Source organism: Camponotus vicinus, unplaced genomic scaffold (assembly GCF_025532165.1).
Source record: "Camponotus vicinus isolate PSW18456_S1 unplaced genomic scaffold, iyCamVici1.0 SCAF_2, whole genome shotgun sequence".
Taxonomy (NCBI): Eukaryota; Metazoa; Arthropoda; class Insecta; order Hymenoptera; family Formicidae; genus Camponotus; species Camponotus vicinus.
Window position 1 is genome coordinate 4,156,526 of NW_028141956.1, and position 22,705 is coordinate 4,179,230.

Sequence of the window (22,705 nt, forward strand, 5' to 3'; positions counted from 1 at the left end):
AAGCGCAAATATATATATAAAATATACAGAAAAGAGACATTTGGATTTTTTAATTATGCTGCACTTAATTGAAAATGGAATTGACGGAAAACAAATGGTTGATTCGACATCGGGTAAAATTAATAATTTATTGAAAACAATATATTTCCAATCCAATTGGGATCTACCGTCTATATTTACGGATACGGTAACGCGTTAATAGATTAATCGGAGATTAATCGGAGTGATGGAAATGACTATATGTCTATTCGTGTCTTAGATCTTTTGTACGATAAAGTATTGGCTATAACGAACACTTTTCCACATACGTGCACATTCCTGCGAGAAAGAATAGCGTTCTCCCGTTAAATACAACGCTATTTGCTCTCAAATAACATTTACGCGATCTCGCAAATTTCTTCGAATGACACTAATATTATCGGATATTTGTTCGTGAATTATATGGCAAAAAATGGCACCGAGCTATTTATTCCCTTAAAGGCGAATAATCGCCAATTCAACAAACACGTCAAACACGATTCAATAAATGCACTGAAGATCTTTTGCAATACCAATGTTTTGCGAATAGGACAAGCGCTAACAATCATGTGCAATGACGCTAATCTGAGATAGAAACTGCTATAATAATGATTTATCAGCATTCTTCATGAAATGTAAATCAAATGGATGTTTAGCATTTATGATATTCGAAGCATTGTATTGCAAAAATTCGTCAACAATTGCTGATTGAAATAAATGATGTAAATCGGATTACAATTAAAAACTTGCACCATAGAAAAAATATAAACAAAAAATAACTGCTATTTAATGACACTGGAAGAATCACTCAAGAGTCGAGAAGTGAATAAAAAAAAATCGATAGGAAAGTTTTTATTCTAATCCGATTCATTTTCTGCATAATTCCAGCCAATCTCATTACAATACGTATTACATAAGTAATTTACCGTTTACTTTTTTGTGGCATACTTGAACTTGCATTCGCATCTACTCTGCGTTGCAAATTTAGATAATAATGCACTTACATAGTGCTTTCAAGAGAAGGGGACAGCTACTGTTATTAGGCTCGACAACAAAACTTGTAATTTCTGTATAGCTAATAATTACTTGAATCTTAGAATACGTAGGAAGGAAAAATTTAACGCGAAAACCTAGAAGCATCACTTTATTTTTGCTACGCTCTATTGCTACGCCCCTGATTGCATTTCGTATGCCTAACACGTGTCAGTCGTGTGCCAGTCGCGTGTCCCCAATAAATTCTCTAAAGAATTATTTTTCTTTTGAACGGCGATTTCGACGTTCAACATTTCTTACTTTATAATAAGTACTACATACTTAGCACATACTACGGAAATTAATCCGTGATTACACAGCCAGAAAGAGTCAATACGTAATACATGCGTACTTGACGCTAATTGGATTCCTTAAGATTGAGCAGATCCGTACGTGCCGGTCGGCGGTCGATAGAGTCTGGGCAACGTCAGAATCTGCAAACTATTAAACGCGTACTTACGTACACCTATATTCTTCCACGTATTTTCCCTGCGGCAGCCCTCGCTGAAACAGCAGGGAGAAACGTGCAAATGGAATAATCCAAAATTTACATTCCCAGACAATATGAAGAAAGAGATTCAAAATATATTTAATTTTTTATGAAAGAGACAAATTTTTAAAAAAATTATTTACGATATAAACAATTACTTGGATATTGCGAATGAAATTCTCTCACATAGATATGATTAATATTTATATTAATTGATGGAGAAATTAAAAAGTAAAATTATACAATCTTTTTCGAATTTTTCGTGTAGAGAATATATAAATCTTATAAAATAATATAAATCTTTAAAATATGCTTGCAAAATCTCATCTCTTAAGATATCTTTTAAACTTATTTTCTCAAATCTTTCTTCTTTTACACTTACCTTCGCATACAATCGAGAGCTCTCATGTATTCGTCCTCAGCCAAATGATATTCTGATGACAGTATATTGACTTGTTCGAGAGTAATCGACATACTGGTCCGATCTTTCGCGCTTTTGCAGCTAGTGAATCTCAAACCGCGCATTTTTCGACATATCTGCGAGGATAATTGCAAGATCTCTACATTCTTGTTGACTTTCTCTTGCACGCACATTTTTAAATTGGCCATCATATCCGACAATGTATGTCCTAGAATGGATCTAGCAGCAACTAGAAGAGTATATTAATTTTAGAATCTCTCTATCAGTAAAAAGATTATTTCAAGATAATGAATATAATTAGAATTTTATACTCACAACGCGTGGATGTAGGTTCCGTCGGTAGATTCAGTTTCTTAAATCTCAAATAATACTCATTCAGCCTGTCAAAGTTATCCATATTGCTTTTTTCTTGCGGTTTCGTAGTGCCGAGACTTTCGGCCAAGGAAGCCATTTCGTTGATGCCAATGTTGAAAAATACCGGAGTCACGTTGAACGATAACGTTTGTCGGGAGGATGGCACTAATGGCAAAAGCGAATAAATCGCATCCGGAACTGGAAGTATCACCGTCAATGCACTCCGCGATCCTACTACGCGCGGTGAAGGAAGTTGAAATGCGTTAGCATTTCCCCCAATTCTGCAAAAATAATATTTATATTCAGATGGAGATTTTTAAAAATGTCATTTAATTAAGAATCATAATATATTTAAATAAAGCTAAATAAATTTTACCTGTGTTGGATACCACATCTGGACAGAATGAATGTAACGGTATGTGTATCTTCGACTGCTACAGCCATGTCACCCCACATATCTATCTCGTCTCCGTAATAGCTAAGAAGGCCTTCGAAGGAAACTAATGGTCCCAAAGTTGTTAGTATTAATAAAAACATTGGATCAGGTCGTTGGCACCATAGTTTCGCCATTATGCCGGTTACCAAGGCAGTCAGCTAAAATTTTCAGCAATATTTTCAGAATTTCTCATATATCTTTGTATCACGCAAAATAATGCAAGAAGATGACTTACTGCTTGACTGAAGCAAACGTCTCGTCTATAGCGAACGTTACACGCGCGTTGCGCCGCTTTTGAATCTTCCTGTACACGAAACACCGAATGTGTTAGTCTGGCAGTTTTTAATAGTCCATCCATAGCTTGCCGCAACTTCTTCATGCTCGGCCTCAGCTCACTCGTCCAATCGACGATCGATGCGAAATCCAGACCCTCAGTGAACTTATTCCTCTGTCCAGAATTACTTTTGATCACTCGCGTCATTGAATCGACCGCTTGGCACACTTCATTGGAAGACGAGTTACAATAAGTATCGGTTATCCCTAATAATACATATTACGTTGCACATTTTTACTACGGTTTTTCTACATGAGAAATCTATTTATCAAGTACTATACGATTTTCTTACCTTCCTTCGCTTTGGAAAACGCCGGTTTCTCTAATCCCGGACTGGACTGCCGCTGTTCATTCGACTCATCCAGTAATTTATTCGACTCCTCGCACTTGAGTCCGTTCTTCGGCTGAATAGTAACGACTTCGGCGTTATGTCGATTACTCGGTAGACAACCCTTGAGACTCTGCGATCTACTTAAGCTACTTTTGTTACGTAATCTTACAGCTGGACTACTGCATCTGCCGCAGAGAAATTTCACCTTTGACACGAGGCACATGACACTTGCCTCGATGTTCAACTGAGTGAGATCCCACGGCTCCGGCTCGTCTGTAGGTTTGTAATAATTCGCAGAAGGTGAATTGCACATCTTTTGGGTATCTAGAAAACGCTTGCACGGATCAGCGTCATTTTTCAAATCTTCCTTTTCGTCATCGTAATTATCTTTTCTTTCGTTATCGTAATTTCGCTGAAGATTCTCGTCAGTTTGCTCTATTTCTGTTTGCTTAGGATAGTCCTCTACATCCGGAAATATTACGAAATTCTCTTCTGCAACGTCACCCTCGCTGGCATTATTGTTGGGTGCATCATTTCTTGAGTACGATATAGGAGCGTACTCGCCATTTTTAATAGTACTTTTGGACCAAATATCCTGCATGCATTCGGGAGTATCAGGCGTAACAAAATCATCAAAATCAGGACTTCTCAGATCAAAATTCAACTGTTGGGTAATCCGTTTGAATGGTGACAAGGATTGGTTGACTTTGAAATCTAACGTCAAAGTGTCATCCGATGTTGTGGTTGATGTCGTAGAATCTTCCTGAACCTTCGCAACTTTATATTCTTCCAGAAATGTTAATGCCTCTTCTACCAAGCCCGGATCCCAGAGACTAAGTAAGATTCTAGTTTTCGTGATCATATCTTCACATATTGGCAGCATGCCGCTCGTTTGTTTCTCCTTGGCAAGCTTCATCAAGGATCTCATTGCCTCTACAACGTCCCGACGTAATTGTTTGATTGCTTGAATCGCGTCATGTGCCATTGTAATCTTGGATGTTCCCTGATAGAGTTGATTACTTCGCATGGGCGATTCTTTTAGTGCTTGCACCAATCTGCACACGATAGAAAAATATATTAACAATTATAATTGTATTTTATTTTAATGATCATTTGGATAAAAATGTCTTATATTATATACCTTATGAGTCCGCCGTTTTTGCTTTTGTGGGAATGAGCAGTGAACGCTCCTACGCTAATAAAATCGTAAAATCCACATTTATTCAATGTATCATTGTGAACCCACATTCTTTGAAGATGCAAATTTAAAGGCGCGAATTCAAGAGTACGATCATTCTTCCGCGATGACTGTTTGAAATAACTTCCTGAAATTTTTGAATCATCAGATGTAAAAACAGATTTTTAAAAACATTAAATTTCACTTTCTCTTTTTTCGCGCTTTCTAAACAGTTTATCACAAAACTGTTGTTTCAAAATAAACTTTGTTATAAATAAATATAAATGTCAGTATACTTGCCTTTGTAAGCAGCTAAGTTTTCTTTGGCTTGAGAATATAAATGTAACAAATGAAGATGACGATCGAGCAATTCGATTTGCTTGGTATGCCAAGGCTCCCTCAATTCTCCCATTCCGGCTACCTCTTGTAGCAATTCCTTTTCCTCCTGTATCCAAATACCCCTATAATTTGTTACTATGTTACTTGACTTCGCAATTTCACACTTGTAATATATAAGACAATATGAAATATACTTACAATAAATGCTGGGGAAATTGAAAACAGAGCTTGCTTTCCGCCATAATCTCATGTACGCATATATCACCGCCTAGTCCAGAGTGGAATCTATAATATTCGCATTATAGATATAAATGCATCAATTAAGTTGGTCCTAATCATTAAAAATGCAGAAACTTACCTATAAGTCTGTACAAATGGATTTGCAAACAAAAGTTTTAACTGGCCTTGATGTGGAAACTTGATTTTAGTTCCTAGTCTTGGAGGTAAGGATTGAGAGCGCCTGTGCGAAGGCAACTAAAATGTATTGTATAAAAATATAAAACTAGAATGAAATTTAATGTCTGTATCTTTATATAATAATACTATAACGATAAATTTATTTAAGACACTTGATTAAATTAATTCATTACCTGTTGTTGATTGTTACTGCCGTATACCGCATTCCGTGATGGTGTACTTTCTGTGCTATTCCCTTTATCTTCGGCTTCCAGGTTCCATACATTAATCGTTAAAAATCCGACTGTTGTTGTTCTCGCTGATTTTAATGGTATCCTTAATCTAAAACCAACAAAGACAAAGTTAAAAATATTATAAGAAAGCTAATAAACGGCAATTGTAATATATTGTTTTGAATATAAAGTTTCTATTTATTAAAAATAAAATTGAAATTTTAGTTTAAAAGTCTATATTTTTTTGACAGCAGAGAGATTTCTATTTATTCAATAGTAATATAGTTCAATTAGAATTACCTCGGAGTATCTTGTACTGTGTTGAACATTACTATCGCGCTTCCTATCGGAGTTGCGGTCTGGCTAACTTTTTCCCTGACGTCATATGCAGTTATTCTAATTTTTGTTTCAGTAGTCAAACCATCACTAGCTCGGAAACTTACCGTAGTTAAAAAATTTGGATTACTACTTCGCTGAAATGAGTCATAAAAAAACGTTTATGCAATTGTAACAATTTAAAAAAAAAGTTTTATTCTAAATATTTTTCGTCATTACCTCAACAACTTCCGTCCGTGCATATTTAATCCAAGTTTTGGAAGATTTCGACTGTACATCTATCTCTAAAACGGGAGTAGGTGGTCGGCCGTGTCCATCGCATAATAGATTATCGCAGGCTAGCGATATCTCACACATTGGTACCTCCGCCGGATCTAATAAAATAAATTTAACATGAAACTAATAATATACATACATACATACATACATACATACATACGTGTGGGTGTGTATATATATATATATATATATATATATATATATATATATGTGTGTATATATAAAATTTGATCTCATTATACTCCATCATTAAAATAAAATTTCAAGCTGAATGATAAAACTATATTTTGTGACAAGTATCCTGTCGATATTTTTTTTTAATGAAAATCCAATAATAAATATCTTCATAAAGATTCTATATTAAATAACTTAAAAATTTAAATAATAAATAATTTAAAAATTATTTAATTCCATATTAAATAATTTAAAAAATTTAATTGAGATAAAAAGTTTTGCTAAAGTCTGTTAAATAATAATTTGATGCAGAAAAAATTATACAAACTATTCAAACTTATAATCGCAATCGATAAATAATCAATATGTCAAAGAGAATATGTTGACAAAATTATATTATTTTATTCAGTTACTCTTTTATATATATGTATGTATTTTCAAGCAAAAGGAAAGTTTTAGTCTCAGTATTCGCAACCTGTGAAAGTTCCACGTTGCAACCGCAACATTTGAATGTCAGTGTCGTGCTTGTGTTCGCTGAAAGCCTCGATGCGCTGTCGCAATGATAACAATTGGCTTCGCATGCACTCGTAACTGGCCAACTGCAATGCTTGCAACCAACTGTCCCGTTCCTCGGCCGTGTTGGCGCCTAACTGTTGAAACAAGCCTCCGTCGAAAACTGTAACATGTTTCCCTCTGTGCTTTTGACCTCGTCACGCAAGCTACGTTGAAACCGCGTGCATACATGCAAATGACGATGACAGCAAACGTCATCGATGCACCATTGTAACAATGAATTGGAACAAAAAGAGAAAGAATTCGCGAATGACAATACTTGCCTATACTGAATCCATAGGGGACGTGATTGCTGGGTGGATCGACGCGGACCGTGCACTGCTCCAATATGATCACCCCCAGCGGCTCCGACCACTGCTCCCGCGATTTGAAATAGAACAAAAGATTGCCTCGCAATCTGCACCATCGTTCGAGACTTACTGCACAACAGAAGCAGAAGAGCAGCGGCTTAGGCATAACCGTTCGTACGCTGGAAGATTTTGTTAGGGTTTCCGCGTACAGTAGCAAGCGGTAGAGGAAAAGATGAGAAAGAGAAGAACAACTTTTTATATATCTCATGGGCTGCTGATTAATGGCGATAATGAAATTGCCAAAGACACGTAATAGTTCATAATAAATCCAAGTGAGAGAATGTCTTTTCTTAAGAAAACAAACTAAAATTTACTTTGTATACCTTAATAATGACAAAAACGAGAGGCGAAGCCTAAAATCCAAGATCTGTTGCAGCATTCTTAGGCTTATATGCCTGTGAATATTGATCGGCGCTAAAATGAAATGAATTTTTTGTATCATAAATCATTTTTCATTAAATTTTATGTAAAATATTTCTATGGTGGTACAACATACATGACGCATCCCATCTTGAAGACATGCCCTATCGAGAGCGAACAATTTTTCTCGTGGGATTTGCCCTTATTAACGTTTCATTATTACATCGCTATATATGTCCTTAATCTCTTCCCTTCTCATCCTCTTCGTTAAAATCAATGTGATCTTCAGCTACGAGTATTCGCGACACGAAAATTGCATTCAAATTGAGATTTCCTATATATATATACAGGGTGGACCATTTTAACCTTTAATGGAGAATAACTCGAAAACCAAGCCCGGGAGAGAAAAATGTTTCAGACAAAAGTTGTTTGGTTTCGAGGGGGCCATAAGATGGATCATTGGTTTGACCTTGAAGAGTTATTTGAAGGTCACATGAAGATCACCTTCAATTTCTTAAATGGAACCTACTATTTGTCATTGCATATTCTTGTAGCTTATCTCGAGAGCTTTCCAAAACACTATAATTAAGTACCTTTTCGTTAAGTACTTTTTGAGTTATGAGGCTTGAAATAATTTCTTAATTTTACATAAACCGTAAAATATCTTGTAAAATATTCATTTTTCGATTATCTTACCTTAATACTTTTACGTACAAAATAATGAGAGGAATCAACTGGTGCAAAAGAAAACACAGTTGTTTTGAAGAAAAAATATGTAATTTGCAATTAACAATTCCATATTTTTTCTTAAAAACAACTATGTGTTTTCTTTACACCAATTGATTCCTCTCATTATTTTGTACATAAAAGTATTAAGGTAAGATAATCGAAAAATGAATATTTTACAAGATATTTTACGGTTTATGTAAAATTAAGAAATTATTTCAAGCCTCATAACTCAAAAAGTACTTAACGAAAAGGTACTTAATTATAGTGTTTTGGAAAGCTCTCGAGATAAGCTACAAGAATATGCAATGACAAATAGTAGGTTCCATTTAAGAAATTGAAGGTGACCTTCATGTGACCTTCAAATAACTCTTCAAGGTCAAACCAATGATACCATCTTATGGCCCCCTCGAAACCAAACAACTTTTGTCTGAAACATTTTTCTCTCCCGGGCTTGGTTTTCGAGTTATTCTCCATTAAAGGTTAAAATGGTCCACCCTGTATGTATATATCTTATGTTTATTTCTTACATATGTATCATATGCTCTTTTTATACATATTATACTGCATAAATATATATATGCATTAAAAAAGAAATGTCTATTACATCTTTTTTGGATAAAAATTTAAAATATATGTACAATTTAATATATATCTCGTGACGCGAATATTCATGAATTAAATCGCTAGGATTTTAGAATCCTCTTATGTATGAAGCTTTTATTGGAAAACAGTTACAGAAACATGCGAAGCATTCCGTTCCACATGCAATTAATCCTCGATTCGCCGAAAACGATTCTTATAATATCTTATCGGATGAGACAAATTTTGTTTAACTCTAGTAATAAAAAAAATTAATAGTTAGTTTTTTAAATAAAAATAGTTTTAAAAAAATTAATAGTTAATTCTTTTTATAAAAAAAAATTTTACGAGTTACATTATGTATATTCAAGTATTAATTTCTAAAAATAATTTAAATATAATATATAAGGCAAATAAAATGGATGGACTACAAGGTATTAAATGAAAAAGATTAACATTAAAACATTTATGTATTTATGTCCTCTGGTAAATCGAGAATCAAGAACTTAATATAAATATGCAAGCAAACATCAAAATCATCTACGTCATTATCAAATAATGAAAAAGCCAATGAAAGTATAGTAATATATAAATAATTTGGATAGATAAAAACATTAGATCTCATGCATGTTAAATGCGAAAAATTATAATAGAAATATTAAACTCGAGCTAAAAGTTTAGTATCCAGTTTATTCATTCCATTTTCCTTCAACCAATTTTCAATATACAATCGACAAAATGCAAGATCAATTTCGTTCAAGCGTGCATCGAATCACTCTTGCAAGTGTCTTTTGTAAGAGTCGAGGAAAAACGTCTATACACGTCTATAATTAAGATTAATCGAGTCGTTGAAGAGTGTGTGTTAATTGCGTAAATATCATGAGCGTGAGAGGAATTTTAAATAAGTACGTAAATGTACTCGGATAATGTACCTTTGCTCGCGCCAGCTGTAACGCAATTGAGGTTTCGTAGACTCTTATGCGATCTTCCTCTCTGATTTTTGTTCTCGGGTTTTTTACCTGTACCTGGAAATTGTACGAGGTACTGATAGCTGCCACACATAACGATATATCCCAATAAAATAAAAAATGGAGTATGATTTATAATTTATCTTTTCTATGCAATGATGTCAGACGAGTCGATTTATGATTAATCATATAAAAATGAAATGAGAATCTACTGATTTTTTTTTATTTCATTATTGTATCTCGTTATATAATATATATAATTAAAGTTAATATAAATATAATTAAGTTATTAATTAATATAGTTAATATAAATAATTGTCTCTTATTATCTGATTGTTAATAATTATGTCGAGTGAAACGATGAAATATTTTATTTTAATGTTTATAATTTATCGGATTATATACGTTATAATAATGAATAAAAATATTTTTTAATCAGAATTGAAAAAATGTGAAATAAAAAAAATATTTTACTAAAATTAAACCATATTTTTAATTAGAATTTTATTTAATACATTTTTAAATTTATTGAATTTTATATATATATATTATTAAACATATATATTTATATTGTATATTTAAGTTATTACTTTATTTTAATATTTAAAATAGCTAGATAAATCTTGAATAATTTTGAAAGAGAATAATTAAATAAACTTCTCTATTCTTAATACTTTCACAAAATTTCTAGTGCTGACAATATTAGATATATAAAACACATGTTTCATATTTCGTGCAAAGCCATACCATAATATAAAAGAACAGAAAAATACTATGAATTATTGATATTTTCATTGTTATCGCACGACGATTCATAACGATTTATAGGAGCTGATAAAATCTACTTCGTGCAACACATTCTGTAATACCTATTAATATACATTTAATCCATCCTATTACTATCAATATATTTACATTTTAAACAACAAGCTCTAGTAAATATAAAAATATAAAAATATTTTAACAAACTGATATTAACAAATAATATTATCTTTTTTTTCTTATAACAAAGCTTCAATCAAATGCAGTCTTTTTTACTCATGATACTCTTAATCACAACATACTTTGACAATCTTAACAAGATGACAGGCTCTACATTAAACACCAAATGAAGAATGTATACATCATTTAAATTTATTGTCAAGACATAGAATATAAATAAGGGATAATCATGCATTAATTTTATATGCTAAAATAATGCTATTGTCCAATTCAAATATGTTTGTATATATATATATATAATCCAAGGACTTACTTTCTGTTCTGCGAAAGAAACCTTCTTGTCGTTCTCTCACATACAGGACACCTTCTTTCTCGAATTTCTGTGAAGGCTGCGTGGCTAGTGTTAATAGTTCTTGCTTATTGAATCTCATCTTGCATTCTGGCAATCAAGCCAACATATTTACAATTTCCACAGTTTATTTATCTTTTATATACTGAAAGTTGAGATACAAAACTTTTTATAGAAAATTTTATAAAAAATAGTATTATTAAGTAATTATATTTTGTTTACAATATGATACCACATTAATCCAGAATTGTACAATTTATTTATAAATCTATAATGTTTATAAATCTAATTCTAATGAAAGTGTTATTGTATAGGATTCTTTGAGATATACTTATTTATAATGTATATTTATGACTTTGTAACTTGAAAAAAAAATGTATAAATGATCAAATAATGCTAATATAATTTTAATGCAACTGTAATAAAACATTTAAAAGTAGTGTTTATTTTAATTAAATTAATCAATACAATATATTAATTATATCAATCAATATATATATTAATTAAGGGATCATTTCGTTGGAAATTTTTTTGTATAAAACGAAAGACTAAATATACATACCATTTTTATAGATGAATTACAATGTCGAGATTCCCTTTCGCTACCATTAGCATTACGACACACTAAAAGATTAAGACATCATTAAGAGATAAAAGTGGCGATGACATAAAAAGTGTATTTACACTCACGCTATGCTTGTCAATGCTATATTTAACGTCAACGAAAATCCATAACACGTTCGCTATCGCGGGGATTTGTTTGTAAAAGCGAATGAAAAACTTCTGTCAAAAATCAGATGAGTTTCTTACTGCTGTTCTCCAAAAACTAGTCATTCTCATTACATATCAATTTTAAACCGATGAGATACACGTGTGATATGGAAGATATCGGTCAATCTAATCGAAAGTGAGTACCTGTCATTTCGTATCAAAATTAATCGCGTTACGAATGGAACGTTAATAACGCGTAACGTGAAAGGAAAACATAACAATTGGCAATATGTCAAAAAAAATAGGCATTCTAGCGACTCCGAAAAGTGATAAACGACCGTACATTAGATGCGATTGGATAGTTTCGTCCCGATGCTTTCACGTCACTGACATTATCTGTGGGCCGGCTGTGTGTGTATTGTGTAATCATAAGAATGTAGAAATTAAGCCACGTTTTCATAGAGCTGCTCTTACGGATATAAAAGTCCTATCTGTCATGGCCATCACACATAAAATTCCATAAGCACGTAAGATATAAGCGCGTAAGGAAATCGACCAATCACGGTCGAGTATTGGCCCCTCCAAGAGGTCAATACTCGACCGTGATTGGTCGATTTTCTTACGTTACGTTTTACGTGCTTATGGAATTTTATGTGTGATGGCCATCATTCTCATTACATTAGCTTTAAATTTTAGTAAATGACTAGTCTTGTATATTCATAGTTAATGCTTGACGGTGTATTGTATTTTTGCGATTATGATTTAATATAACCTAATTCGTATACCTGTCGATTGACGGTACGTTAAACATTATATATAAAACAAAAAAAAATTCGTATATATGTTGCAGACAATTTTTCGTAGCTGCTAAATAAGGATATGTCATTCGATTACCTCTCGTAAATCTCGAAACACGATTCGATAAAGTGTCGCAATATGTTCCCCAAACTTTTTCATTGTCTCATCAACGATCTTCTAATTCCGAGAAATCAACATGTGCGTCATGGTCATCGGCTACGTGGAAAACCGCCGACACTCGCCCGTAATTTGCAGCAACGTCTCGAGAAATTGCGTCTCAAACGAGAGGATCCGAATGTGAATTTCAAGGTGGACATCGGCTTTCCAGTGTCCAAAGTCACCAGACGAACGATATCGAGCATGTGGTCGAAGGAGATCTTGGAGCTTAGAAAAAATCCTGAACTAGAAAGAGCTTCGCGTAACAAGGAACTGTTGATAGATTTACAAAAAATGCGAAAAGACTGGTTACAAAGCGATGGACCTTTTCACATTCACAGAATAGCAGAACACTACGGCATCTATAAACATCTATATAAAGATGCTTACTTCATGCCAACTGTTCCATTAGATATAAGTTATGAACTTGAAAATGACCAATTGGCAAGAGTATACAATGGTAATGTGATCAAGCCAAGCGAAGCTTCTAATGTACCTAATGTGAAGTATAACGCAAAGGATGAATCACTGTGGACTCTAATAATGACTACACCGGATGGTAATTTGAGCACACGTAATGAATATTGTCATTGGTTTATTGGCAACATTCCTGGCGATCGTGTGAAAGAAGGAGAAGAGCTAATAGATTATCTAAGACCAATAGCACCATATGGAATTGGATATTGTAGATATATCTTTGTATTGTACAAACAAGACTGTCACATAGATTTCTCAGAATATAAAAAAACAAAGCCCTGTTTAAATCTGAAAGAACGTGATTGGAAAACGTTGGAATTTTATAGAAAACATCAAGATCAAATGACGCCTGCTGGTTTAGCGTTTTTTCAATCAGATTGGGATTCCTCCCTCAAGGAATTCTATTACAATACGTTAAATACAAAAATGCCAATATTTCGGTATGATTTTCCTAAATCATACATTAAAAAACAAAAGTGGTTTCCTTTAAGACAACCTTTCAATCTCTATTTGGACAAATACCGTGATCCCAAACAGATAACTAAGGAGTTTTTATTGAGAAAATTGAAGAAAGTTCATCCTTTTAATGGACCAGAGCCATCGCTGAAATACCCATTGGCTCAACAATCTAATAAATACAAGCCTTCTTGGTTGAGATTTGAGATAACAAAGAAGAGAAAGGGACAAGGTCGTGTTAACGATCTCAATGAATACTAGTTGATATAAAATGGTACATACAAAATACTGTACAATAAATAAAAATTATTTTAAATTATTGTGTTTATTATGATAGATCTGGTATTATTCTGGTTTCAGATGTGCCTCTATAATTTGCCTGCTGCGAAGTTTTATGTCTGTCCGCGTCGGAATAGTGACATCAACCGTCTCATGTTCAACCAATAGTCCTGTAAAATTGTGTCATTTATATAAAATCCATCATTAAGAGATTATTGGTATGTTAGATAAAAATGTGTAAAATATATATATAACAATAATATTTACCAATCGGCTCCTCTTCACCGGTTCCGAATATCATATTGGAATTATAATTGGATACATAAGTTTGATAGAGATCCCGTGCTCTGTCTTCCTTTTCCTGCTCGAGTTCAAAATTGCTCATGCCAAAGAGAAGGTTTACTTTTCGGCTGATTTTCGATAACAGCACCAAAACTGCAAAATCAATGACTGAATTGCTCTTCTTTATCGATAACTTGATGTTTCGAGGAATACAAGAAGTATACGGAAAAAAAGATTTCATGTTAATTTTTCTTACATAATTATATTTTTTTACCATCGGTGTCTATTCCTTCGAGTTCCAATAGCATATCGCGTTCTTCCACATCTTCTCTATCGATCGTGATTATACTTTCTTTCAGTCCCGTCTTATTCGCATCTCTGGGTAGCTTCTTTGTACCTTTGGTACTGTATTTCATACAGAGCAATATCATGTTTATATTCAGTAAAGCTGCTCTGATATTCGTGAACAATTCTCCCAAAGTTTTCTTCTGTTCCTTGAAATCTTTCTCGCGTTTCTTCTCAGTCTCGATTTGTTCCAGTATATCGTGTATATCGTTTATTTTATATCTAAAGTTTTTTTTAATCAATTTAAAAAAATATATATATAATAAAACAGTAAAAATATTATATTCATATTATATTGAACTTTAGATAAATTTATAATCTTATTCAATGCTTTATTATATATAGCAATTAATTACTGTTCTGTTGTAGGTTTTGTAGAATGTTTGAGATTCTCGAGAATTTGTAGAGCATGATTTTTTTTGCTCAACAAAAGATCACGATTTTTTATATTGGCATCTAATCGCGCTAGCAAAGCTCTCTTCTGTTCGTATTGGGTTTCAAGTCTAATTACAGGAAAAAGAATTTTATAACAATTATAGAAGAAATAAATTATTTACGAGATATTTGAAATACCTTGATAATAAGTCATAATAAGAACGCACGAGTAGAGTTTCTTTTACTTTAATACAGATATTTTCCAGAAGTGTTAACTGATTTTCTAATATTTTATCAACAGATACATCAGGATCTTTTTTCGCAAAAATGTGATCGCTCTGTAAATTACCAGAAGTAAGAAAACACACTATTAAGTATATTCGTCGCAAGCTATTATTGAAAGAAGTATATGTATAAGATATATGTATATTTTAATTCGATAGAGCTAGGAGAGAGGAAAAAAAACTGTAGGATATATTATATGAAATTTAACTTATAGGGATATAAATTCGTTAACTAATTTAGAGAAGGTTGTTTCTTCAAAGTTTTATATTTGTATTGTGTCATTTCTCTTTTCATCATTTTTCAAAAAAAAAAAATCAGTAAATGTTTGCTCAATTTTTGCAATTATTTGCAATCACTCACTTCAACGCGAACCAACGATTGCGCGTAAGCCCACAAATCCTCCACTTGACAACGTACAGTACTCAACATTTGCTCTCTGATTTTCATATTACGCAAAATGATACGAGTCATTCTCTTATATTTCTGTCTAACGTCGTCCAGATTCTCAGCTGCCAGCTGACCCATCACCGTCACCCTCAACATCGCTTTACATTGGGAAGATTGATCCTCTTTCAAAATATTCAATAAGGTATCAAAGAATATTGCGTCCTAGAAATTTCAAAGAGATGAGCGAACTTGTTTATTTAATGACATAATATGAAATTGAAGATTTACCTTTCTCAGGATATTTAACATCGAGCAGTACGTAGAATATATCGCTTTCGCCGCGTCATATTTTGTGATGGATTGCTGTAATCTTGCTATCAATTTTTGCTGCTCGCAGTGCGGTAATTCCTCGCTTTGCTCCTCGAGATCGGTTAAAAGAACGCAGCGATTCGACTTATCCGCGAGAACAAGCAAACAAATCTTTAATCTATAGCTCAAAGTTAGCACGAAACGTACAAAATACCATTTTATTGAGTACACAAGTATAGATTTATTAGCTACTATTAAATGTATTATATAATAGATACGATACATAACTGTGTAAGGATCAAGGTTTACCTGCAGTTCAATACCTCGCTCCAATTTTTTCTTTCTTTCATAATAAAGCTTGTCCAAGAGACGACGTTTCACACTGCAATCTTGATATATCGCTGCATAAATTTCCTGTGAGATATTCGTATATTATAGCGCATATTCCAGAGATACTTTGAGTGCGAATCTCCAAAAAAATTTTTAATTAATTTTAAGATTCAAAGGTTTCAATGTCGATCTATCCTTACGAATGGTTTTAGGTGACTAAATGCCAAATAAAATAGTCTGTGGTCAGCCAGCGATCCGAGTACATGTCGTTTACCGTCATCGCTCAAATCAGTAACAATTTCGCGATGTCTTTTAATATCTACTTCCAGAGACACGATCTTTTTCGACACTATTGATTTCAATTTCGTAGCTTGCGACAGCTGCAATTTCTTATCGCGTGCTGGATATATCGGAATTAGGTATATTCAAATATAGATTAAAAAATAATTAGATCAATTATATCATAATATCTCATGAAAAGGACTATCTTTTATAAAACATTGAAAATGTCTCTTATTTATATAAACTTTATTTTGTGTTAAAAAATTGCTCTCTTAACTATTTGTATGGAAATAGTATAACATGATAGTTTTATTTCTCTAAAAATCTTTATTTTGTAGAATTATATATGATCTATTATTGAAAAATAAAAATTGCATTACTAACAAGTAAAGGTACCCAACTGTCATTCACGGATTCTAATGAAACTTTGTACACTTGTAAAACTATGCAAAATAATAGACACTTATTTTTTTTATCTGCGGAGAAGCGATTTTAAGGGCAGAAATAACCCCTTGTATACAGGGTGGTATACCTTGGCGACGCCATCCAAGGTCAAACTCATGGCGTCAGTAAATAGATCTTTTTACATCCTATAACTTTTGTCTAAAACAATTTTTTATGAAACTTAAATTTTTTATACGAAGTCCGTATATCCACCCCATATATATACAAGGGGGTTGTTTCTGCCCTTAAAATCGCTTCTCCGCAGATAAAAAAAAATACGTGTAAGAGAATATATCAGAAAGTCTCTTCTCTATAATAGTTCACTTATGATTATTTGATTCAGTTAGAAATAAAAGATATATTTGTATTTCGATTCGTATATATTAGAAAACCGATAAATTTTAATTATTTCTAACCATGTAATTTCAGAATTCCACGATATCGACTTATTTTGTCCCTGGTAAGCCATGTTTCCACTTGTATCTCTCTGGGAATTTTCATTCGACCCATTTCCCCGATGCTTCTTGACGTTTGATGGATTGCAGCATCGAATATTGGATGTCACATCACGTGCACGCGAAATAATTGTCATTATCTGATTGGATTAATTGCGCGCTGCATTCCAATTATTATGGCAACGAGAGCGGTAACTATGCCAGTTGCTAATGTTTTAGAACTCGTTTAGGTTTAATATCTATTTTGTATAGAGAGAGAAAGAAATTTAACATAGTATTGCACTTCAATATTAAATAGATAGAAATAATTGTGAGAAAATATTTATTAAGGGTGTATTATTAAAAAGGGATTTATTTTTTATTAAAATCGTTGTATATCTGGAAGTGAATTATAAATAAAATACTGGTCATTTTGCGGCCTACGTTTAACGCAAGATGTTTCCTTCCAGTGATCTATTCGTGATTATTTGTCGATTCGTACGATTGCAGCTATATTCATTATCTGATAAAATCATTAACTTTACATAGCATATCTATCATTCGAAACAAAACGAATGTTTTACGCGAGTCTTCACGTTTCTCTTATTTATATGCTACCCGTAATGAATATCAGATGTGTTTCCTCGTTGAAAGATAAAAGAGCCCGATAGCCCGTAAAACTTATAAGAGTATTCAGCGATCTTTCTTCACGTTTACACCTCTTTGTAAGATCGACAGGGAGGCGGTGGTGCGCTCCAAATGCCATTTTCTCGACACGACGGTTTCTTCACTGGTTCCAAAGGAGTCACATAGCCAGGCGAACATGTTACCTGTCCATGTAAATCCCAGAATTATGCCCGAATAATTTATTTTCGAAAGTTAATCACTACATCATGATCTATAATTATATGTTAAATGTAAAATGGAATTTACTTGAATGTTGTCTCCTGGTTTGTACCAAAACTTGAGAGGCGCGATTCGACCATGAGGAGGATCACCCGGGTAAGGACATCTTACTTTACCTAAAATATTGCACTGATTAGTATTTACTGTTTAAAAATTTTAATAATAATTTTCAAGAAAATATTACATATACATAGAAAATAATATTTCATTAATATTTCTATAATGTCATTATTTTTCACAAAATTATAGAATAACATTGGCAATCTTTTCTAAATTATATAATAGATAAATTTTTTAATTAATGCTAAATTTATAGATTATCAAGTGACACTTAAAGTATTAGAAAGCTTAGTCGCAAAGCCACTCACATACGGGTGGACGGTGAGACCAGGTGCCGTTTTCAGTGCATATGATGGATGCTTCTCCTATCAGTTGATGACTCGGTAAACAAGCGAATCTCACTAGGGCACCAACTTTATATATTTGGGCGCGATATCGCTTCTTATTAGAGTATCGTGTTTGCTCGATGATGCGTCCGCTTCGTGGCGTCTCTGGTATTGGACAAGTGATTTCTGTAAATATTATTCCTTATTATCTGCATTATCTTTGATTGAGATAATGAGAGATGGATTAGAATGTGATAATAAAAACCATTGAAATCTACAGAAAATTTTTTAGGATTATATTTTTATAGATATTAAGAGATATTCAAATGAAATGTTTAAATTAAAAATTTAAAATTCAGATGCTTAAAATTTTAGCATCCTTTTAAGAAGATATTTAAGTAATATTTTTCTAAATAAAATATATATATTTAGAAATATAATATAAAGAAATAGCTTTTTAAGAATAATATTGATCGTAATGTTTGTTTAAATGAGTTTACCAAGACAAGTTGGTATAGTTCCATTCCATCTGCCATTTCCTTCGCATTTTATACTTTGCGAACCAGACAGCTTATATCCCCACATACAAGTGAAAACAACTTTTCCGCCATAAGTATTATTATGCTCGATCAAAGTCAATAATGGGTTGTCCGCGATATCTATTGCTGGACATTCGATTTCTTCGCAATGTGGCACACTTGCTGACCATTTGCCTATAAAGAGAGCATTTTTCCTAAGTCATTTTTATATGTAATTATATTTAGGGAAAGAAAGCGCATCGCGTCGTACCGTTATATTGACACGTAATACCGGAAGCACCCTCTAATCTGTAACCCATTGGACACTCGAAAATTGCATTGTCTCCTATTCGGCTACCCCCAATATGACTGATCAACGGTGGTTCAGGAACGGCCAATACCGAACACTGGACATCTGCAAAACAACAAAATTCAAATGATAAAAAATAGTTGGAAAATTTTATTGTCTCCTGCTGAATACGATCAATATTAATGCGACAAATTCTAAAAAGCATATATATTTATTATACAATATATTTATTTATTATATTTATTTATTTATTATACAAGCATTTTTTTCAATATATTATCTTCAAAACGCGGCATAGCTTTATGATCATACCTATAACACGAACTTGTATAGAATTGGATAATCCTTTGGGTGTGGAGCACGTGTAAAGCCCGGAATCATGATGTTTAGCGTAGTATATCGAAAGACGATACTTGTAGTCTCTTTCTCGTGTAGCAATTGCCCATCCTAAAAGAAATATATAAATAAAATACAAAGAGGGAGTGTTCATTAAAACGAAACTGCTCGAAGTAGTTATATTTTCTTATCTTTCTTTTAATAGCAAAATTAAAAAAAATAATTTAGAGATTCAAATATAAAATTTTATAATATTAATTATTATAAAAATGTTATAAATATTATAAAAATATTATAAATATTATAAAAATGTAAGATTTTTTGTTCATTAAATTCTCAATTTTTAGCTCTCGCGATTTACCTGTCAGATATCGGCGGAAAGTTGAGGTCCATGTCCATTCAGGGTTACCTAATTTTCTCGTAAAGAGGCATTCCAGATGCAGAATACTTCCTGGGAAGACAGCGAGTGCACCAGTTGGCTCTACGGCGGCCGAACCGGCTGGTAGACCGAAGACAATGGTCGGCGGTACATTATCTGTTAAAATCAAAATAAGAAAGGAAGATTTGTCAAAAGTTATCATCCTTCCTAAAGATACCACGTAAAAATCTGGAATACATCAAAATACGTTTATAGAATTATATATATTTAAGCTAATAAAATTATATATATTATATTAAAAGATAAGAATAAAAGAGTTATATATATTATTTTTTCTATTTTTAGATAGAAAATGATTAACAATCTTATAATATTTTTGAATAATTAAAAAATTTTACTAAATGTTTTTGTATTATATGAAATCTTAAATACGATTATTAAATATGATCGCGATATTAATTATAACATACCAGTATAGTTGGAAATGGCCGTGGTAGGCACGCAATAAGGTGTCTTTCCGTTCCACGTACCATTACGGCAGTGTAACAAAGGCTCGCCGATGAGTTTGTATTTACCTAACTCTCGGCACCTCACTGTGATTCGTTCATTATGAGGTACCGTGATCTTGTCTACCTACAACATTTATTTTCTATTATTATATTTTTCATTGGAAAATTCATTATGATTCCTAAAAACTATAAGAGCTGTATCACATAAAATTTTCTTTCCATCTTTAAAATAATGGATTTAAAATATTTATTAATAATATTTATTAAAAGACTATTCAGATTACCCTAAATTTATCTTCTTAATTTTGCGTTATATTTTTAAATTGATTTAATGCTATCATCAAACAATAAATAAATAAATAAAAAGTGAAAAGCACAAGAGTGTATACTTACAGATATAGTGATCTCTTTATAGGTAACAATAAGGAGGGGGTGAAGGCCTTCTAATTTGCATCCTCGCTGCAAGCTCTCGGCGGTATCTGCAACTACACACGATAAGTAATCGGAGAATTTGAAACTATGCCTTTTAGTGCGCGCACGCTCGCGCACACCCTCGCAACAGCATCCCGAAGATCGATCATGTTTTACAGCGGCTTGCGCGATAAACGCCGAATTAAAGATCGCTTTGACTTAAGATCGCGTGACACCCACCGCGAAACAACCGGTTACGTTGTCATAGTCCACGCGCGGTTGAATCATAAAGCAAAGGGTAGCACGTGCTATCCCTTCAATGTTGTCCTAGGATAACTAAACGAGAAAATTGTACATACGAAGCTTCCATACATATATAAGATGAAAATAATATGAAGCTAATTATAAATTAAAATTAATTACATGATGCGCTAAACACACACCCGAGAATATTCTATATATTTTTTTAATTAATCGTTTTTCGCTTGCTTCTTTAATATTTTTCTGTATTTTTTTTAAAGTAAAATGATGTGATGAGGTTCAAATGTCAAGATATCGCGAAAGACACTTGATATTCACCTATGCACTTGATATTTAGCGTGAGCAGAAGCAACGTCATAATCGCTATCACCGCGACATGTGTGTGCGTCTTTCCCAAATAGTTGTCGCTCGGCATGTTGCTCGTGTCCTGGTAGATCGCGATCACGCAGGACCATGATTAATGATATCGAAGGATGCTAATGTAGCGTGGTAACGATACGGACACATAATCGCGTATCCGCAATGTACTCCGGTATCTGTTTCGCGATTTCGATCATTATCTCTCGATCAAAACAGCACCAATACTTTCGTCGCACTCGTAAACACAATTATAAATTTGGAATCTGTAATTTGGAGGAGCGAGAGAACGAGCAACGACACACTAGCAACAACGTCGATACTAAACATCCATAATCGGCGGGGGTGGCCGAGAATCGCTATTCCGAGGGATGCGCATGCGATCCACCCCTAGCCTTCTCTCTGTTTCTCTTCCTCTCTCCGTCGTTGCCGTTTTTACATCCGAACTCCATTTGGTCCATGCGCCACATCTGTAATTCTGTGAATATACCGGGTGATAACGCGTTTAATGGATTTATAACATTTATGATATACGCAAAAATTTTGTGAGCAACAATTATATAATCTTAAGCAATCTTTACGTTTAATAATGCTATCTATTTTATATGTGTATAATATCAATTATTCAATATATTTATTATACACCATCTAAGTAATATAATAAATATTAAATAATCTTCGGTTGAATTAAAATTTATAGAACCAAAAAGAAGAGATTATATAAAATTCAATGACTCAAAATCGAGACATTAATTACATTACCGCATTAAATTTTAATGAAA

At 32.9% G+C, this 22,705-nt stretch overlaps 4 protein-coding genes across 13 annotated transcripts; 1 reads left to right on the forward strand and 3 right to left on the reverse strand.

Annotated features, from left to right (window-relative positions):
• Positions 1-109: 109 nt before the first annotated feature.
• On the reverse strand, positions 110-12,309 carry LOC145965992 (inositol polyphosphate-4-phosphatase type I A). 8 transcript variants are annotated; one of them, XM_083089632.1, is made up of 19 exons: positions 11,891-12,309; positions 11,763-11,824; positions 11,165-11,345; positions 9,874-9,966; positions 7,187-7,342; positions 6,826-7,026; positions 6,117-6,271; positions 5,862-6,034; positions 5,523-5,670; positions 5,291-5,406; positions 5,131-5,217; positions 4,894-5,054; positions 4,558-4,741; positions 3,378-4,471; positions 2,987-3,291; positions 2,692-2,909; positions 2,277-2,596; positions 1,923-2,190; positions 110-1,491 (listed from the first exon to the last, which is right to left on the reverse strand). In XM_083089632.1, exons 3-19 carry the CDS (start codon positions 11,280-11,282, stop codon positions 1,422-1,424), a joined length of 3,867 nt encoding a protein of 1,288 aa, XP_082945758.1. In that variant the 5' UTR covers positions 11,283-11,345; positions 11,763-11,824; positions 11,891-12,309; the 3' UTR covers positions 110-1,421. The 8 variants fall into 8 exon arrangements, with proteins under 8 accessions (XP_082945758.1, XP_082945755.1, XP_082945757.1 ...); XM_083089629.1 differs by having other exon boundaries at positions 110-1,554; positions 11,165-11,290; positions 11,891-12,308; XM_083089631.1 differs by having other exon boundaries at positions 110-1,554; positions 2,987-3,252; positions 11,891-12,308.
• A 315-nt stretch (positions 12,310-12,624) lies between these two features.
• Positions 12,625-18,023, forward strand: Mrpl38 (mitochondrial ribosomal protein L38). Of its 2 annotated transcripts, XR_014437462.1 has the most exons (3): positions 12,625-14,072; positions 14,159-14,295; positions 17,546-18,023. XR_014437462.1 is itself a non-coding variant. In XM_083092575.1 (2 exons), the coding sequence occupies exon 1, from the start codon at positions 12,848-12,850 to the stop codon at positions 14,057-14,059; it is 1,212 nt and encodes a 403-aa protein (XP_082948701.1). In that variant the 5' UTR covers positions 12,625-12,847; the 3' UTR covers positions 14,060-14,072; positions 14,159-14,377. The 2 variants fall into 2 exon arrangements, 1 of the variants encoding a protein (XP_082948701.1); XM_083092575.1 differs by lacking the exon at positions 17,546-18,023 and having other exon boundaries at positions 14,159-14,377.
• Positions 13,911-17,776, reverse strand: LOC145967565 (uncharacterized). 2 transcript variants are annotated; one of them, XM_083092571.1, is made up of 10 exons: positions 17,533-17,776; positions 16,591-16,790; positions 16,370-16,474; positions 16,040-16,204; positions 15,725-15,973; positions 15,278-15,417; positions 15,061-15,207; positions 14,634-14,926; positions 14,345-14,512; positions 13,911-14,247 (listed from the first exon to the last, which is right to left on the reverse strand). In XM_083092571.1, exons 1-10 carry the CDS (start codon positions 17,624-17,626, stop codon positions 14,144-14,146), a joined length of 1,665 nt encoding a protein of 554 aa, XP_082948697.1. In that variant the 5' UTR covers positions 17,627-17,776; the 3' UTR covers positions 13,911-14,143. The 2 variants fall into 2 exon arrangements, with proteins under 2 accessions (XP_082948697.1, XP_082948698.1); XM_083092572.1 differs by lacking the exon at positions 13,911-14,247 and having other exon boundaries at positions 14,411-14,512; positions 14,616-14,926.
• Hig (locomotion-related protein hikaru genki) lies at positions 17,962-22,491 on the reverse strand. The gene is made up of 10 exons (XM_083092574.1): positions 21,885-22,491; positions 21,288-21,379; positions 20,856-21,018; positions 20,368-20,541; positions 19,983-20,117; positions 19,632-19,775; positions 19,343-19,555; positions 18,825-19,028; positions 18,484-18,572; positions 17,962-18,380 (listed from the first exon to the last, which is right to left on the reverse strand). The coding sequence occupies exons 1-10, from the start codon at positions 21,979-21,981 to the stop codon at positions 18,264-18,266; spliced, it is 1,428 nt and encodes a 475-aa protein (XP_082948700.1). The 5' UTR covers positions 21,982-22,491; the 3' UTR covers positions 17,962-18,263.
• Positions 22,492-22,705: the final 214 nt, after the last annotated feature.

Coding starts and splice junctions, on each gene's coding strand:
- Hig (XM_083092574.1), bottom strand. CDS start 21,981: ATGCCGAGCGACAACTATTTGGGAAAGACGCACACACATGTCGCGGTG. Junction 20,118..20,367: donor TTTCCGCCGATATCTGACAG/GTAAATCGCGAG, acceptor TATTTCTTTTAG/GATGGGCAATTGCTACACGA. Junction 19,029..19,342: donor AACTATACCAACTTGTCTTG/GTAAACTCATTT, acceptor TAATATTTACAG/AAATCACTTGTCCAATACCA.
- LOC145967565 (XM_083092571.1), bottom strand. CDS start 17,626: ATGGGTCGAATGAAAATTCCCAGAGAGATACAAGTGGAAACATGGCTT. Junction 16,475..16,590: donor TTAGTCACCTAAAACCATTC/GTAAGGATAGAT, acceptor AATATCTCACAG/GAAATTTATGCAGCGATATA. Junction 15,208..15,277: donor TATTATGACTTATTATCAAG/GTATTTCAAATA, acceptor TCCTGTAATTAG/ACTTGAAACCCAATACGAAC.
- Mrpl38 (XM_083092575.1), top strand. CDS start 12,848: ATGTTCCCCAAACTTTTTCATTGTCTCATCAACGATCTTCTAATTCCG.
- LOC145965992 (XM_083089629.1), bottom strand. CDS start 11,282: ATGAGATTCAATAAGCAAGAACTATTAACACTAGCCACGCAGCCTTCA. Junction 6,035..6,116: donor CACGGACGGAAGTTGTTGAG/GTAATGACGAAA, acceptor GACTCATTTCAG/CGAAGTAGTAATCCAAATTT. Junction 2,910..2,986: donor ACGTTTGCTTCAGTCAAGCA/GTAAGTCATCTT, acceptor TGAAAATTTTAG/CTGACTGCCTTGGTAACCGG.